Raw genomic sequence first — 20,198 nt, forward strand, 5'->3', positions numbered from 1 at the left:
TAACTTTGCTATAATAATTATTTGCTAAAATCTTTCCTCTGATGAAAAGAACACATTTTTTGAAACTCCGCGGATTAAGGAAGTCTTAATATTTCTTTTTGAGTATCCTGTTGAACAATAAATTCTTGTAAATTATAATTTACAGTCTTTAATCGTGTTCTTTTATGACAAGCTCTATTTCCTATTTTGGTTGTATTGAATTTTTTTTTATTTGGTTGGTATTACTATATAAATATTAGTGTTTATATTCTCTTTAAATTTACAGGAGTTTTTGGCTTGTAAATTTAATTTTATTTCCTGATTTTATATATATATATATATATATATATATATATATATATGTCTCACTGACTTTAGCAAATAGGGTGCATACCTTTATAAGTCGGCCCTGTCGGTGGGGCATTAGAATACGCCAACTGCCCCCCTGCAGAGGGTAAAAGTCCCTCAATGGGGGTCCTGGATATGACCTTAAACTATATCCAGTGGTGGGGCCCCCGCTTGTGGGCTTTGGTGAGTGTGGAGCCACCCTTTAATTACCATTGTTCCCAGGTCCACTCTGACCCGGAGTGGTAGTACCTGTTAGGGTCCCAACTATGGGTTAAATAGAAACCGACGTAAAAACAACAAATATATTCTATTAAAAAAATTTTTTCTTCAAAATCTTTGGATTCGGCATTAAATAACCCGAAAAGGGTTGATATGCCGTAAAACAAAAACAACCAACCAACCAACCAACCTTTATAAATATTTGCTAATATTTTCTCTCCTCTGATGAGATGGTAGACATCGAAACCCTATAGGTTAAGGAGATTAATTTTCTAAAGCATTCTTTGTCTTGCTTAGAATAATAAAAATTCTTTGATATGAAACTCAACCACTTCATTTCATTTCAATGAGAGTTTTTGGAAATTCATTGAATCACAATTTAAATATATATATATATATATATATATATATATATATATATTAGTGAGAGGGGGAGAGAGAGAAGGTTAAAGTAAGGGAGAAATACACACATTAATCTTGGTCAACAAAACTCTCCCCCACCAGTACTTTTGATTGCTAAGAATACTATTAGTCATTGTAACTGGGGCACCTGAGTGATTGGTGACAAGACAGGGAGCATCAAGATAAAAAGCAAATGTTATGTAAATGTAATCGGTTCTTTTTTATCTTTTTTTTTAATAAAAAAAAAAAAAAAGATAAAAAAGAACCGATTAAAAATTAGAAAAAAATAAAATAAAATAAAAGTCCAAAACCAGACAATATTTTCTCAACAATTAACGGATAACACTTTTGATAGATTTAATAATTTATTCAGAAACAAATGTCACCAAAAGTAGATAAAAAAAAAAAAAACTTCAGAAAAATTCCTCCTCTTTCAACCTTTCATGAAATAAAACAAAAACAAAATGCTTAGCTTTAAAGGTCAGATAGAAAAATCTATACAAATACAAGATGCGCCAATGTCCGTGTTACTACATACATTTATTAAAACAAGGAGAACGGAATTTGGTAAGAATGATGCAACTTCCTGAATGCATCAAACTAATCTCTAACTTACCCACCACCCCTCTTTTTATATTTTTACTTTATCTAACTTTACATAGAAATTCCTATTTTTTTTCAACATTTTTTTTTTTTTTTTTTTTACACAATTATCGCGAAAACAAATGGTTCATATTTATCTTTCTTTAATGCTCAATGAGAGACATATTATAGGAGTGCAGCATCGTATCTTGTCGTGATAGAGTTCAAGACCAACTTCGAAACTTAGATGATGTCATTTTCTCTTCTCTGCAACCTCTTTCCCAAAGAAAGAACATTGCGAGCCCGTCTCTGCTCTACTGTTATTTTCATGACCTGCTTGTCTGAGCTCCAATCCATGTTCCCCCTCGTCAAACTTCCATGAAAAAACACTCGATTAGCTACGACCATTATCAACAATTTCCTCCATTCTCTATCTGTGCTTAAATCTAAATGCAGATTCCATGAACAAAACTTCTTTCCTAGAACTGCACGCCTATGAAACATTGTTCGATTGGCCTGCTTCTCGGCCAACTATGACATAGTAGCCTGCAAGTCCAATGTAAACAAGTTCTTATTGAGCTGTCCCTCTAAATACAGTAAAACCCCAGGATACGGAATTAAAAATTAGTAACAAAATACACAACAGTATATAATACACATGTATATAATCAAATAACATTATAAATAACACGGTAAGGCAGGGCAAATACTGTAACCAAGAGCTGGAAAAACGTATTCCACAACGTAACCTGCAAAAAAACGTACTAGGGCTACCATACCCCAGGATCTACTGTAATCCAAATTCTACCCAATCTACAATAACAGTTACTACACTATCACATTACATTCATTAACTCTTATCCTCGAGTAGCCTTCGAGTCTTGATAAGTGGTGACTCCCTTAAAAATAGGAGGATGAAATCAAATATTATTAATATAATATGCTATTATTTTATTAATATTTTGGTTAAATTATTCTCATTTAATTATATTATATATAATTCATTATTTTATTAATATTTTGGTTGAATTATCATTTAACTATATTATATTTATTATTTTATTAATATTCTGGTTAAATTATTATCATTTAATTCTTTTTATGACTTAATTTTTTGTTAAATTTTATGGTGATTATTTAAATTTGCACTTATAATGAAATTTTACATAAAGAAATTGTGGATGTCTTTATGATGTACGTACCCATCGTTGAACAAAGATTACATATCCCAAAAATCATGTAATTTGATCAAGTGGTTCTTTATTTTTATTATTATTATTTAAGAAAATCAAATTTTATGACTTGCTTGATGTGAAATAAACCAGTCACTATATTTGATTGAATTAGTAATTCATCCCTGCTTACCTCCCCCTTAACAACCTCTCCAGAAGTAACTGCTCATCAATGGGCTGGTGCTTCTACCACTAGGCTCTCCCTGTTGTATAGGGTCCAAAAAAAGAATCTTCAAATCTAATGGATTCCCCAGCAAAGCGATGGACATTTGGTCAATGTCGGTTTTCACCGTCATATCAGACAATTGCTTTCATTTGGACACTCCTCTAATAAAGGGGGAGCTGATTTTCCCCAACACGTTAGGGAAACAAAACCAAAGTTGAGTAAACAAACTCAAAAGACCTATCCCGCAGTAAAAGGATTTGACCTCATTAAACACGCACTTAAAAACTGCGGAATAACGTGATGTTTGACCTCAGTTTGAATTCGTTCACTTTTTAATCACTATGTTTAATGTCTTATATTGCTTCCATCGCCATAGCGCATGTGTTTGGCATCAGCCTATTGGCCTCAAGGCTCCAGGTTCGAGCCTACCTGCTACCAACGCCCACCCCTCTTTTTCTTTTACATCTACAGAAGATTTTTTTCTATTTTTAAAATCACTATTTTTTTTGTTTTATTTTTTTTAAGTTTATCATTTTTTTATATTTAATCGGGGTTAAGTTTCCTTTTTGTTCTGCTTTACCCCCCCCCCCAAAGACACATACCTACAAACACCTGGGCAACGCCGGGTAACCCCGCTAGTCTATAATATAAATCTCACCTGTCTGTATGAATGTATGTATGTATGTCTGGCAAAAACTTTCGACAGAGGCAACAGATTTTCATGAGATTGGTATCTTTTTAAAGCTTGACCCTTCGGATGAGAAATATTGAAAAATTAGCCAAAAACATTAATTCCTTCACCCTCAACAGGGCACTTTTTTACAGTGAGAGGTCGCTTTCTTCACCGATATTTTTGAAAGTCATCGTCCCCTTTTCGATTGTCTAGCTTTAATTCAAAGCTATGTCTTTTTTTTTTTTTTTTACATGGTGGTTACCACTTATCAAGGCCCGGAAGCCACTCATGGATAAGGGTTATTGCAAGTACAGTACGTTAGTGTGGAGATTTAATGAAGTGTTTACTTAAGAGGGCGGTTCATTAGGAATTTGTTAAATATCTGTGCATGAGGTCGCCAAGCTAATCAAGAACCTTGTCACTTCCGGTTTGGCGATGGGCGCAACAGCTAATGCATCATGTTTTTTTCACTTTCTTTTCCTCCTTCGCAGTACAGGTTCGAGTCTGCCTGCCTACTACAACATTTCTTTTCCTTGCTCAACACACACCTCCAAACACCCGAGCAACACCGGCACCCGGGCTAGTTATTCTATCAATATCAAACATATTTCAAAATGTGTTATTGGAGATTTGTCAATGTTAGTTGGGTTTTAATGCTGTGAAAACTGTAACAGTTGTCTCCCTTTACCTGTGTAAAGAGTTGTTTTTCCCTGTCTAGGTTTTATGATGACACAACTGGGGTTGGGGTACCCGGCGTGGCCCGAGTGTTTGTAAGTGTGTGTGTTGGGGGGGGGGGTAATCAAAACAACCCTGTTTAAAAAAAATGTTGGCCGGGTGTTTGGAGGTGTAAAAGAAAAAAAAAGTAGGAAAGTAGGCTTGAACCCCGAACATACATACATACATACACACATTTTCACTTTTATATTTATAGATGTCATTTAAGCTTTTAAGTAATTTGGAGTTATCTTCTCTTTGTATATAAACAAGTGTTTTATGTGTATTTTTCTCTCTTCGTCTTATCATGTAAATAAATCAGACAGTTCTCTCTGTGTTAGTGTTAAAACTAAAAACATGCTACGTGCTAATTAATTTATTTTTTTGTCAACCGTCAATATGACTTCCCGTGTGAATTTTATTTGAAACAAACAAGGTATGTTTTTTTTCAATTCATAATTAACTATCAAAGATGTCATATTAACTAACTAATTAACTGACATGTGTATATATATGCACAAATATTGTTTTGATCAGTTAATATTAAGCTGTCATCCATTCAATATCAGGCATATTTATTGCAACAACAACAAAAATAACATATATGTGATAGTGTCGTTGGATGTAACAATAATGACAATGATGATAATGGAAAGAAAGAGCATTGTTAAGAAGAGTTGTTATGGTTGTGATTGAATACACACACAATTATTTTTGGATATAATCTATATATATAAAAGCGAAAATGTATGTATGTATGTGTGTTCGCTTTTTCTGTATGTCTACAAAAGGCTTTTTTCAGAGAAGCGGTCGCTCGCCTAACAACTTTTTAAAACTTTTTATATCATTTATAAATTGTAATATCTCACACTTAACCACGGAGCCCGCCTGTCTATTTAATTTTATTGACTTTCAAACGTTAATTATTCCACATTTCCCGCATCGGCACGCGTTACATTCGGTTTTCGATATAAACAAAAAGCGAAACTCGACTCTAATTACTAGCCGAAAGCCAGTGGTCTCTAGAGAACTAAGTAACGTTTGGTCAATGTCGACTTCGTCATATCAGACGGTAGCTTTCATTTCGAGACAAGACGCTCCCCCTAATAATATAAATCGTAATATCTCACAGTTAACAATGAAGCTCATCTGTCTATTTAATTTGCTCAATTTCGAGAAGATAAATATTCAACATTTGTCGCTCGCCGCATGTGGGTTAGTCTTTTTCCTATAACATCTTGGGAAAATAAAAATTTAAAAAAAAGCGTTCCGCAGTAAATGAAATATTATTCCGCAGTCAAACTTGACCTCATTAACTCATTAAAACGGGCACCTACCAAATCCAAGTAATTAAATAAATTCAAACATGTTTCCGTTAGCATCTCACGGTGGGGCAATGGTTAACGTCGCACGTTTTTTTTTTTCACACTTTAATTTACAACTTTGCCTCAACGGTTCGGGTTCGATCCTCATATTTTTTTTAACCCCCCACCCCCCGGAGTTTCCACACACACCTCCAAACACCCGGGCAACGCCGGGTACCCCTCGCTAGTGAATTGATAAAGGGGAAATTTGTTTTCTTCCATAATAATTTGGGATGACACCAACAGCCATTAAAAACATACTCTGCCTAACCACCAGGGAAACCCACACGATTCAGAGAGAAAAAAAACCTTGACTGAAGGCTCACTCGGTTCCAAGCCACTGAATCAACACTGAAGAGCCCCCCCCCCTCAGACATAGGGTCGACCACCTCAACTTTACTAATAGGAGCCGCCAGTCCCCGCGCATTTGCATCTTGAGTCAGAAACTTATGAATGATCAGAGTTTTTAACTTTCAGTGAATAATTATCCTGCTTTTTTTTTTTTTTTTTAGATAACTACCCCAGTTATCGACTTCTTATTTTCTTCTTTTGGCTTGATATGACCTCTACTTTCTAGTGCCACCTACTTGAAGGACTAGGGCTGAAACAGATCGTACACTATCAAAAGCTACATGAAGAGAGTAGCAACCTGTCAGACCAGATCCTCTCATCAATCAGGATCCTCATCGAAGAAACAGCCCAGTCCCAATAACCAAACGAGACCCAGAGTGGACAAATCTGGTGACATCATTCGCAGTATGCCGTTGGTGAGAAAAGGGTACATAAATATATTATTACATTTTCATTCAGAAATCCGCACATATGTGAGTGGAGGAGTCTACCAGCAAAGCTGCTCCAACCAACTGTCCCCCATTAAATGAAAACCTATTGAGGAAAATCTTCAAGTGATACCGAGCTGTGTATGAGCTAATGTTCTAATATTCCTTGAATAGCAACTGGAAGTGTTAATGGCAGGTTAGTTGGAAGCTTGACACAAAACATGCACGTATTTGGCAAAGGCAAATGGAAGAACACGAATCCGAAGGAATATATATTTTATACATCTTTTTGTTTTGTTTTTATTTTTATAAAATCAACAAAGTAACAAAGAAGAACAAAATAATAAATGAAAGTCGTTCAAAGTTCTTAACTGCAGGACAAAAACATTGAAATGGGAAGTTCTTATGGTTGTGAAAATTCAAGTCGGTATGTGCGCCACTTTTAAAGTTACGAGAAATTTGAACTGAATATTTAAAAAAAAAAAAAAAAAAAAAATCCAAACAATAAAGACATTGAGATTAAACAAAGAAAAAAGAGAACTCCGTAACCAACTCTTTTCTTTCTGACAGTATATCCACGTGAATTATGTCTGAGGACATAATTCACGTGGATTTTACTTGAAATACAATGACGTAACGCCATCTGTTACTTTTTCTTTATCTCGCCTTTTTTCTTTCTTTTCTTAGTGAACAGAAAATCCACAACTCACAAATAATGAATTCATGCCATTTTTTAGTGCATCGAATCCATGATTCTTGAATGTCAGCTTTATGCTTTCCTTTAACGTGACTTCATAACTAACTGAAACAGAAAAGGCAGTTCTTCAGAGCAGTGGTGGCGTTTGTCCTTGTTTACGGTGTTAAATATATTTTGGCAAGATCATCTCGCAAAGCAGCAACTTTATGGCAACCTACCTGCCATATGTACTTCCTTCAGAGAGCAACATCTATTTGCCTGTCACTGCCACAGGAGCAAACAAGAGTTGGTGAGAAATGTATTGCTGTGGACTCCACAGTACAGGTGCACAAGCATAGGACGACCTAGATCCATGTATATCCAACAAATTGCAGATGACGCCAACTGTGATTCTTAAAATCTGAGACAGCTGACGGAAATCTGATAGAAAGATTTGATGTGTCGAATCCATAACTCTCAAGTAACAGGCTCGTGTTATAGTCTGCCCTCGGGGGGAGACACATAAGCAGTGACAAATGTGTACTCAATTCTTGTTCTTTTCTTTCAAAGATAGTTTCCAGTTTCAATGAGATGTTTAGCAAAGTCATTCCCTTGCTCTGATTTTCATTTCGTTTTTGTTTAACGTCCTATCTTTTTTGTTAACCAGGGATCAGCTTGGAGATAGGGTCTTTTGTTTGTGTGTGTGTGTCTGTGTGTGTATTAATTTTATATTATGATATTTTACAACAATATCATATATGTATACATGACAACATCCATAAACAGTAAAGATGGCGTTTTGTTTTACTTATATATGTCGATTTCTATAATTTTCAAATTAAGATTAGGCTGGGAGTAGATGCACACAGGAGATTCTTATTTATTCCCGGAAAATGCTGGGTGTGCCTGCTAGTATATAATAAACGTTTGTTTGTTTATCTGTTTAGTACTTTTAGGCTATTAGATTGTGGAGTATAAAATTTGTTATGTAAGCTGTGTTCACTTATCTTGTGTGTGGGCGAAGGGAGGTGAGAAAGTTTCAACTAGCACTTTATTTATTTCATCAGACGAGAGAGAGAGATAGATAGATAGATAGATAGAGAGTGCGTGTGTGTGAAGGTATTTTATATAGTGAGGGGGAAGTAGCAACAGAAGGTGAGAAAAAGAGAGAGAGAAAAAGAAAAGGAGAAAGAAAGAGAGTAGATGAATTTCCTTTTCTTTTATGATTACACTGACATTTAATAATAGATTTTTTTTTCTTACCACATTAGAGACCATTAATGCCTACTGGAGGGAACTTGAATGCCTACTAGACACTATCCTAGAGTGTCTATGATCTCTGTACAGGAATGTGCCAGAAAAACCTGGCATGAGGATACTTTTTTCAACAAGTAAACTCTAATTAAATAAGAAAACAACCCCTGTCATGGGCATGAGTCAGAAGCAGAGATGGGTCATTGAATTACGGGGAAAAGTGCATTAAAAATTATGGTGATTACAGTAGAATCGGTGGCCCTAAGATATGTTTTTTTCAGGTTATGATGTGGAATACAATGTTTTTCCAGACCCTGGTTATGGTATCTTCCCCGCCTTACAATGTTATTTGATTGTATACATGTGTGTTATATACTGTACTAACTTTTAATATGTACTATATAAAATTTTTCTTAGCCCCTGTTATACGTCGATTTTACCTAATGATCCCAAGCCCAAAATGGATTAATGCCGGGGTTCTACTGTATGTAGAAAAATAAATTTTGGAGCACAAAACATTGCGCATTATAATGGTACCACCCTCGTCTCTGTAGCTCTTCAACTTCTTGAGTAAAAATAAAAATTAAAAAAAAAAAAGAAAAAAAAGGAAGCTTTACTTTCAGAATAACCGCCGTAAAGGTTTGCAATGTAAAATAAGGAACACACATAATGCAATAAAAGGAAGTGGAAAGTGGACCTTGTGTTTACTTCCAACAGCCTAAGAATTCTTGCTTCCCTTTTTTGTCCTTTAATTCTCACATTTCACAAACGATTTTTTTGACAAAGGAGGAAAGATTGCTGTTCTATTTACCTAACACTTATTACTGCCTAGGTTTTGACTTTGAAGTTGTATCTTTTTAGCTCCTTACATCAAGTGGCTTAATGCCTTGACTGGAGTGATTAAAAAAAAAAATCTGATTCAGAGGTGATGGTTAAAATTTTATTTCGGCTTTTCTTCAAAATCACTTGTACAAAATTTTTTAAATGATATATATGTATATTTAAATACATATATATATATATATATATTAGTGATGGGACGATTCCAATATTTTTCCCTGATTCCGATACATTTACATATTCCGATTCTTTATAAATCTCTAAATATTTACTATAAAGTTGTACTTTCCGATTACCGTAAAAACACATTTTAAGTTTGCAGATATTTTCTCAAACGTGAAAATGCACTTGTGGGGGTGATGTATAGATTTTAGTTTGATTATTGGTTTAAAATCAATAAATATTTTTTTATAATTACTACCAGCTGCGGAAGATTTTGTTTTAAATAAAATCAAATAAAAAAAAGATAATTAAAGGAATCGCTTTGGTATCAGAAAATAGATACAAATTTTTCCGATCCCGACACCCCAAAAAGTTCTGATTTTTTCGATTTCTGATTAATTGCCTCAACACTTAATAGAAATATTTACCTTCTTGCAAAGAGGTTAACCCTCACATTCCATAATTAATTTTTCTGACAAAGGAGGAAGGATTGCTGTTCTATTCATCTAACTTATTGGCTAGTTTTTGACCTTGAAGCAGTGTTTTTTTTTTTTTGTTCCTTACATAAAGTTGCTTCATGTCTTGTCTGGAGCAATTTCCATAAAAAAACACACACACACACTATAAACAAGCAAAAGTTTACTATGAAAAAAAAACAAACAAAAAAAAACAAGACACATTACTTACAGCTTCAACAATGGACTTATTTTTCAAATTGTTTAATTTTTCTTCTAAGAACGGCACCGGGTGTGGCATTCCATTGTAGTAAGGGCGAAATCCGGAGAGAAGAAATGACAAACAAATCGCAGAGGGGCCGTTGCCTAGAGAGGAAAAGATTTAAAATGATAATCAATATTTGCGTCAGAGGTTGTCAACGTTTTCGTTTGGCATGAGATATAGACATGGATTACATTTTTTACTTTTTTTAATCTTTTAATAATTAAACTCTCCAAGAAAAATTGTTGTGGGCTTAAAGGGCTGAAAAGAAATAAGACCATTAGGAGGTACCATTAACAAGAGTGTGTATTTATCATAAAAAGTGCAAAAGTAATGAATTGCTAGAGACTGTGTCTAGCCTGGTTACAGAAACAGTTCATATCATGACAATAGGGTGATATGGTACAAGAAGGAGAAAGAAGCAACCTTAGTAGAAGTTAGTGTCCTCCAATGATTCTGGGTTAAACAGAGCCGAGAGGGAAAAGATAACGAAATACCAAGGTTTTATGTATGACAGGAATCGGTGTGTCAACGTGAATATGTCGTATATGCACACACGAAAATATACTCACATATACATACACACATGAAAATGCACACACACACATATATATATATATATATATATATATACACACACACACACACACATGAAAATATAAACACATATATATATATACACATGAAAATACACACACACATGAAAATATAAACACATATATATATATATATATATTATACACATATGAAAATACACACACATGAAAATATAAACACATGGAAATACACACATATATATATGTCACCTGACATTCAGTTGTAAGGTGAAGCTAAGGAATGGTTACTATATGACGCGACACAATGAAGTGTATAAATATCTCCACTGAATGACCTGTAAAAATGTTGAATATCAAATGCAGCAGCCAATCCTGAGGACATATAACAGAAAGAACAGTAAGAAATAAGTCATACACCATCCACAATGACTATGCAATTGCTGCAGCTACATGTCTAGAAAACGGAACTATGAAACCTGACATAAAAAAAGAAGAAGGATGACACTTAGGTCGAAGTTATTTTCCCTAATGATGTCAGGTTAAACAGAACTGAGAATGAAAACATACCGAAATACTGTACGACATGAAAAGAAAGTGGCTCTTAAGATCTCTATCAATTCAGTAAGTATAGGAGCAACTAGACTCATAAAAAAAGAATTTAAAAAAACTACCTGGCAAATATACCTGGTGAACCAAGTGCAAGAGAGATTCAAACAATTGGGACGGTCAGAATATTAAAAAGATCTCTCGATTGGAATATATGAGTTAGCAGGTTAATGTTTGGCATCTGATAGGATGCCTTGGACAAACTGATAGGAAAATTAAAGAAAAAAAAGAAAAAAAAGAGAGAGGGTTTACCATAACAAAATTTATAGATTTTTTTTTTTTTTTTTTTTTTTTTTAAATTATTTTTACTACTGGAATATTGGGTCACCACACGTCAAGGTCAGGAGCCACTCAAAGTTAAAGGTTAATGTGACAATCATTTATCAACAGCACTTTCTGCCACACTATGAAGGTACTATATTGAACAATGGTATGATTTTTTTTTTTTACGGCATATTAACCCTTTTCAAGTTATCTCAAGTCTGGTGATTTTGTAAAAACGTTTTATGCTTCAAGTTCTTTAATATCATGGAATATTATTCATAGTGTCTGATTTGGTTGCTTTGTTTTATGGCACATCAACCATTTTTGGGTCATTTAATGTTGGTTGGTTGTTTTTGTTTTACAGCATATCAACCCTTTTCAGGTTATTTAATGTTGAATCCAGTTATTTTGAAGAAAAATCTTTTAATAGAATATATATATATATATATATTTTTTTTTTTTCCAAGTCGGTTTCTATTTAACCCATAGTTGGGACCCTAACAGGTACTACCACTCCGAGTCAGAGTGGACCTGGGAGCAATAGCAATTAAAAGGTGACTCCACACTCCCCAAAACCTGCAAGCTGGGGCCTCACCATCAAATATAGCTTAAGGTCATATCCAGGACCGGTTATTTAATGCCAAATCCAGTAATTTTGAAAAAAAAAAAAAAAAAAAAAGGTTTTATGCTTCAAGTTCTTTATATCTTTAAATGTTTATTCATGAAGTTTGGTTCAGTTATGCTTTTCGAATTATTTAATGCCAAATTCAGTAATGTTGGTAAATGTTTTGGATGTATCAAGTTCTTTAAGATCTTAAATTTCATGGTGTTTGGTTTTTTGAAAGAAATTGTTTTGTTTTTGCAGAACATGATCAAGTTTTGCAAAGGGAAAGGAAAAAAAACAAAATAACATCAATGTTTGTTACATTCTAGGTTAGGAAATCGGTATCTTCAGACAGCCTAATCTGGTAGCAGCAGCCAACTGTTATTACTTTTGGGGTGGTGACACTGGATTTTAAGATGACCGGGTTAGGCTTAGGGTTAGAATGGTATGAACTGTGATTGTTTTTGGGTTGTTTTTGGTTAAGATGACCAGGTTGTAATCAGCAGAGAAGTAGTCCTGCTATAATGTGTTTCACAGGTGAGAAGCTCCTGTAAAAAAGTTCACTCAATGAAAATTCTTCCCACATCTACAGACATGGAGGGAAAAAGGAATATCTTTTTTGATTGCCGTAGAAGACAAGTTCTTGCTGTGAATATTTTTATGGGCGGAACCAAAGATCGCAACTCAGTGGAGGACCCTTTCATGAAAATAATGGAGTAGAGAGAGACTAGTATTATCGCTTCTGTTAGAAAGGGATTGTAAGAAAGAGAGACCCCCCCCCCCCGATCATTTTTGTATATTCTTTTGTTATTGTCTACATCTTTTCAAATTAATTTTTTTTTTGTTTTTAACTGGGGATATTGGTATCTGTTGTTGTTGTTGATGGTGGTAGTGTCATCATCATCATCATCAGTAGTAGTAATAATAGTTCACTGTTTATTTTACATGCTGTTATGTGTTGGATGGCTTTTAGAAATTTTCTTTCCAAACTAACCAATCTCTGGACAGGTCTTTATCTTCCTCTCAAATCAATCCTTATCATTTTCTTCCATGTTTTCTCTGGTTCTGTGTTTGCCAAGCCAGTAGGACATCTGATGAAACTCTGTAATATTTGTGTATTACTTTTGAAAAAAAAAGATATTTTAATATAAGAATATATAATTTAATTAAGGATATATATAATACATAGACTTTATTTACATATATAATACATACAGCATTATCACATTGACACACCAGTTCCCGTTAACTAATCATTTAAGTTAAGCAACGTTGAACCTGGTCAGTACTAAAATGGTGACTATTTGGGAATTCCAGATGCTGTATGTACTCTCGGCTTTGTTTTCAGTTGTCCTGAACCTCTCCTTGCCACTGGACTCAAAAAGGGCTGATTCAGGAGATGTGTGGTTGGGGATTGCACGACTCTTTTTTCATAATTACACTCATAGCTACCCTTATGGGGGTATCCATTGTCTTTTGAGACTGAACCGAGACTCCCATTCCATTATATATGTAAATACACTCGATACATTGGCTTTATTTGCAATTAAATAGAAAAACCAAAAGTAAAGGGTTAAGAGGAAAAGTGTTAGAAAGTTCAAAAGGTCTATATGAAAGTGTTGTTTTTGTCTGCATGCGTGTGTGAACGAGTTTGTAAGATTGTATATGAGCTATTATGTTTTGAACTTTTGAGGTGAGTGCAGTTAAATGGACTGGTATTTTAAGAGACCCCCCCCCCCCAAAAAAAAAACCCACAAAAGTTCACGGATAGAATTCGTCACTGTATTTCCTCCACCTCCTCCTCACAATTTTCTCTCTCAACTTCCAGCCGCACCTCTGCCAACAGGTGTTTTATTAAACAAACTGACTGCATTTTATTTGCACATGTGTGGGGTGGGCAGTGTGATTCCATGAGACCACACCTTATAAAGCCACGGCTGCCATCTTTAATCTCACTCTCTCTCAGAAGGTAAGTTGTATAGCCACACAAGGCACACATACATGTGGGCGCTTACTTTTTTGATTACTACATTCAACTCTATGGTGAGAATTTATAATTTGTATAATTAGGATTATTCACTCATCTTGAGTGTTATTTTCAATGTTTCGGTAGATATAACCTCCGACCTTCTTCAGGTGTAATTTGTCGAACTAGGGAATCTTTCTATTAAACTCTGTAACCTGCAAGGAATTTCAAACAGACCCCTTTATTTAATTCACAGGAGTAACATGCTCTCGTTCGATCAGCCATGACTGAGTAGAAATCCTAAGTAATTTGCAATTATATTTGGGGTGTTGCCTGCACTGGGGATTGAACCTTCAACATCTAGAAGCGTGTAACTTGCAACTGAATAATTTTATTAAGTACTTTATACACTAATCCACAGGTGCGGGCAGACACTTGAAGAAGGTCAGAGGTTATATTGGTAGAAACGTTGTGTGAATAACAGCAGTCCAAGAAATCCAAATACTAATGTGTATAAACTGTCACTATATTTATTAATCCATGGCTAGGACTTGTGCTGGTAACCATGGCCAAATTTAGTTTGCCTGTAAGAAATCTACATTGCAACTAATAACACTTCACTGTAACTAACAAATTTGTGTGACAAATTGAGCCTCTGACAAGTGGTTGTGCCTAGATTCTTATGCAAGCATTTTTTCCATTTCCAGAGATTAAATGATTACTGCAATGATCTCTTCCCTTTTCCTTTTCTTTTTGAAAGGGGGTTAGTTTATTGCTAATCACCTGAGGCGCCTCTGCCAGGGAATGCTGATGGGACTGCACAGACAGGGTCATAATGTTCCTTCTCTGGAGCGCTGACTTTTTAACCACACTTTTTGACCCTAGTGTCACATACCTCGCAGTGAAATAAATATCTTCAACAATAGAATAAAGTTAACAGTCATTAAGTAATAATAATCAACGATTATAATAAAAAAAAACAAAACAAAAAAAAAACAGGGGTAAGTGGCTGGTTGACACGTTTTCTTTCATTTGTTTAGTTAGAGTTCAAATGTGCCGCTTAATGATTTAGGAGAAAAAATGCTTATGACATTTAGAAAATACTGCTGGAAATTTGTTCAATTTTTAAACAGGTTACTGAAGCTCTAGATTAAACAGAATAGAAAGGAGATGTTCTGTTTCCTTTGTGAAGAAAATAAGTTGAAACTTGAGTAGTTTGTTTCATTGTTTTGTTTTACGACATATCAACCCCTTTTAGGGTTATTTGATGCAGAATCCAGAAATTTTGTAAAAAAAAAAAAAAAAAAATTATGCTTCAAATTGTTTATATCTTTAAATATTTATTCATAGTGTTTGATTTGTGACCCAACCACCTGTGATGGTCGAAATTACATCAGCAACAGGTGAATTAAGACTGAATTAAAGCCTTTTATCATATGAACAATCCTGGGCAACAGCTGGTGGCCTTACTAGCCCAATTTGTTGATTGGAGACGTAAAATACAAAAGGAAAAAAATAACTTCAGAAATGAGGAGTCCCATAATAATTTTAATGTTTTGTGATGGGAACCTTTACATGATGTTGAATAGTAAAGTTTTGTCTTGAATGTAACCTTGAATCAAGGTTTTCAGTTTTTACCTGTGTGGGAAAACTTATGGAAAATTTAATTCCCATTGGGAAAATTAATTACCTAATTAATATGCACAAGTGAGTTGGCCAATTAGCTAATGAGGGCATCTCAAAGTTTGACGTAATGAAGATGGATTGGCCGGATGAGAAACCCAGACTCCTGAAACCGCACACCGCTACTTTTTAATAAAAGGATGCGGAAGGCATTTTTTCGCCAGTCGAGAACAGGAAATCACAGTAAAGGTTGACAGTCGAGGCTGTCAACCCCCCACGCTATACTCTGTTCACTTACTGTCAGATAAAGGGAGAGAGAAGAGACATTGTTGTAAAAAAAAAAAAAAAAAAAAAAAAAAAAAAAAAAGATTTTGTTAAGTTACTTTCTAAGCAGGTTACTTGTTGAAAAAAAAAAAAATAAAAAAAAAATAACATTTTTCTTGTATTCAGAAATTATTTAATTAATCTTTATAAACAAAAATCAAAGATTACATCTAGAGTCAATTATTTGTTGCGTACAGAATTTGTGACTACCTCACAAATGAATGATACCAATTGAAAGTAATTTCTTTCTGGAGACAGCAAACAAGAGATAGGTTGGCCAACCCAGCCCCTATGAATTGCGACCTGCAACACGTGTATTCCCTGGAGACTGAGTTGTGCACATTTTTATTTTTTTAATTCTTTTTTTATTTTTTCTATTTTTGTTCTTTACCTGCAAGCCAGTGTTGAGGAAGGAAATGCAGGAGTCTCACATCAATCCCCTCATCGTTGAACCAACCAATACCACGTCATTGAACATTCTAGGGTGTTCCAAATCGGAACCACCTAGCACTAAACTTATGCACTGGTGAACACTACGGTCTTCACTGCATTATAAATTTGGTTGTTTTGTTTTATGACATATCAACTCTTTTTGGGTTGTTTAATGTCCAATCCAGTCACTTGATAAATGTTCAAGTTCTTTGTATATTCAAATATTGAAAAACAGTTTTCCTTTTTGTTATTGTCATTTTTTACCATTTTTTTTTTTTTTCATTTTTAACTTGGAGCATAAAAATATTGAACGCATAAAAGAAAAATAGATTAATATCATTGGAATGCTTATTCTATTCTCTTTCCATCAATGTAATTCTTTTAAAAATTGACCCACAAATAAAAAAGATATGACTTATTGAAGCACATTAGGTATGTAATATTGCCGGTGTCCAAGAAAATACAGCATACTCTTGTAATGCATGCTAGGTAAATGTTCAAGTTCTTTGTATCTTCAAATATTTATGCTTGGTATTTAGTTTGGTTGTTTTGTTTTATTATATATTAACCTTTTTCAGGGTTAATTATCTTTGGGAAAAGTTTTTATGCTCCAAGTTCTTTATATCTTCAAATATTTATTCATGGTGTTTAGTTTGGTTGTTCTGTAGAGAAATAGTTTATGTTTTGGCTTTGCAAAGGTAAAAAACAATAACATCCATGTTTGGTGTATTTTAGGTCAGGAAGCCAATATCTTCAGACAGCCTGATCTGATAGCACCAGGAAATTAGAGTGACCCTTTTTTTTCTATTGTTTTTCAAAAAAGCCGGGTCAGAAGAGATACCCTGTTTTTTTTAAAAAAAAAGAGAAAATGTGAAGGAAGCGTCACTCAAATTTTGACAAAGTGAGAGTTAAAAGGAGAGTTCTTGGGTTAGTAGATATAGAAGAGTTGAGGTAACAGGTCCTGTTCACAGGGTAAGAACAAGGAAACCATGGGGGAGAGTGATAAGTTTGGTTTGGTGGTTTTGTTTTTACAGCATATCAACCCTTTTTATATTATTTAAAGCAGAATTTGGTCATTTTGGTAAAAGTTTTTATGCTTCAAGTATTTTATATCTTCAAATATTTATTCATAGTATTAGTTTTGCTTGCTTTGTGCAGGAAAATTGTTGTTTTTGTCTTTTTTGCTTTTCAGAACATGATCAACTTTCGCAAAGGATAAGAAAAAAAACAAAACAATGTCAATGTTTGGTGCATTTTAAGTCAGAAGCCGATATCTTCAGAGAGCCCAGTCTGAAAACATCAAAGAAAGCATAAAAGTAGACCTGAGAAAAAGATGATTAATAAAGACCTGGCCAGAGATAGGTTACTTTAGAAGTCAATTTCTAAAAGCTGTACAACACATACCATCACATAAAAACAGATGTTAAACCAATCACGATGGAAGCAAGAATGTCACAGTCATTTTTTTTCTTTTTTTTTTTGTATGTGTGTGTGTGTGTGTGTGTGTGTGTAAACCATTGTTAGGACATTTTATGTTGAAATGGCATATGTTTTTATTGTTGATTGACTTGCAAATCAATTTTGATTTTGAATAGATTTGTGTTAAATACAGCATTTGATGAGGTTTCTGAATTTTTGAGATGAGGATTATTTGGATTCATCAGACTACTGTTCTCATTTTGAGAGTGATTTTCACAACGTTTCTGTCAATGTAACCTCCGACCTTCTTCAAGTGTATCTTGTTGAACTCAGGAATGTTTCTGTCAAACTCGGGAATTTGGACGGAATTTCGAGCGGAGCCCTTTATTTACTTCACGGGGGTAGCGTGCTCTTGTTCTGTCAGCCATGACTAGATATAGGTCCTAAGTAATTTGCAATTGTATTTTTCGGTCACCCACACTGAGGATTGAATCTTCAACCTTCAGGAGAATATCATTTTTTACAATTGATTTTTCCAAGTACTCTAATCACTGTGCCACAGGTCCTTGCGGAGACAAGATACACCTGAAGGTCAGAGGTTACATCGACCGAAAAGTTGTGAAAATCACATGCAAGATGAAAACAGTAGTCTGATGAATCCAAATGATACGAACAGCATCTGATCTTTACAAATTGTCACCCATTTAATACTAGCCCGAGTTAACGTTGCTTAACTTTGGTGATCTAACAGAAACTAATGTGTCAGCGTGACTATAGCTGGATATCAAAGGAGTGAGAAAAGATAAAACCCATGTCAACTGTTACGATACATTTTATTACTTACCTATTACGATAACGTCCCAAGGGTTCGGCTTATCCGATGCGGTCATTTCTTTGGGTGGAAGGGATGGCATCTTTGAAGAATGTGTGGATTCCAGAAAGAAGATGAGTGGAATTGAAACTGAAAAAGATGAAGAAATGGCTTTCTCTACGATTCTGTTTGTTGTGTCTTTAAGCCGATGAGTGTGAAGAAAGAATAGTCTAAGAGAGTGTCTGTACGGCAGCAGAGAGATGGACCAAAGTATTTAAGATTCTGAACAGAGGCACCTTTTTCTTTTTTCTTTTGTGGGAACCATGTGTGAGGGCATGCGTCTAGAAGCAGCTGGAGTCGCATAATCAAACCGGACAAAAAAAAAAAAAAAAGAAAGATGTTATGACATTTGCAGAGGGCAGTAAACCCGGATAGAAAATATTTTTTTTTTTTTTTTTTTTTTTTTTTTTTTTAAATAAAATGTGAAGATGTCTGGATTCTACAACAGCACGAAATGTCTTTTTCTTTTGTTTTTTTGTTTTTTTTCTTTTTACTTTCAAAAATTATCCGAACAATGTCGGTAATGTTTTTGAATTGCAAAGGAATGTTCGACAGTGACGTTTTGATAAGTGATGCCAGTAGTAAAGCGATATATATGAATAGCAACTAGATTGGTAAGATGATGTTCCTTTTCTCTCTCTAAGTGATTTAGTTTATATGCATCCCTGAAAATAGAAATAAATAAATTATAGTTTTAAGCAAAACAGAATAAAGAAGCTATATATATATATATATATATATATATATAAAAAGTGTGTGTGTATTTTATAAGTATCTCCATTGTTTGAAAGCATCGTAACTGAAGAAATATGAAAACGGTCCGGAGACCAATCAAATGCAGTAAAAGATAGCATCAGACTAAATATGTTTAACCTGATGATTTCCTATAGGAATGAAACATGAACCCCTCTGTGTAGCTTACTTGCAATAGATATATTTTCATACTACTACTACTACTAGAAAAAACAAACAAACAAAAAAAAAACAAATAATTAATGAAGTTATACTCAATAATATCCACCACCACCACTACTACTACACATAAATATAATAATCCGAAAAGAATATAATTCAAGTTTTTGTTTAAAACATTTTCTTATGCTTCTCAGACAACTGTTTCAGTCATATAAAATTCTTTCCTTGTTCATCATCATATCCAGTTAAACATGTTGACATGTGTTGGATGGCTTTTAGAATTTCACTTCCAACCATCTACATCTGCTAACCCAAGAACTCTCACCCATTCTTTCAATATCGTCAAATACATCACACTATACTGTCCAACACTACAATCATAAATTATCAATTTACGACCCTTCAATTTTTTAGAGTCTGTATTTGATTTGCTTGCTTCATCTTGCCTTGACAGAGTTCAAAATAGACTTCGTAGCTTAGTGTGGGATGTCCTTTTCTCTTTACTGCAAC

General features: G+C 34.3%; 1 protein-coding gene across 3 annotated transcripts in view; it reads right to left on the reverse strand.

Moving 5' to 3' along the window:
- The window catches only part of LOC145277978 (oxidative stress-induced growth inhibitor 1-like), a 204,298-nt gene that overhangs the window by 17,242 nt on the left and 166,858 nt on the right, over positions 1 to 20,198 (reverse strand). For all 3 annotated transcript variants that reach the window (XM_080130116.1, XM_080130117.1, XM_080130118.1), the window contains 2 exons: positions 18,747 to 19,438; positions 10,078 to 10,211 (listed from right to left, as the gene is read on the reverse strand). In XM_080130116.1, coding sequence (XP_079986242.1) covers positions 10,078 to 10,211; positions 18,747 to 18,816 — 204 coding nt within the window. In that variant the 5' untranslated portion in view covers positions 18,817 to 19,438. The remainder of the gene's footprint in view (positions 1 to 10,077; positions 10,212 to 18,746; positions 19,439 to 20,198) is intronic.

This window comes from Euprymna scolopes, chromosome 6, assembly GCF_053919585.1.
Source record: "Euprymna scolopes isolate OS-2025 chromosome 6, ASM5391958v1, whole genome shotgun sequence".
In the NCBI taxonomy this organism is placed as follows: Eukaryota; Metazoa; Mollusca; class Cephalopoda; order Sepiida; family Sepiolidae; genus Euprymna; species Euprymna scolopes.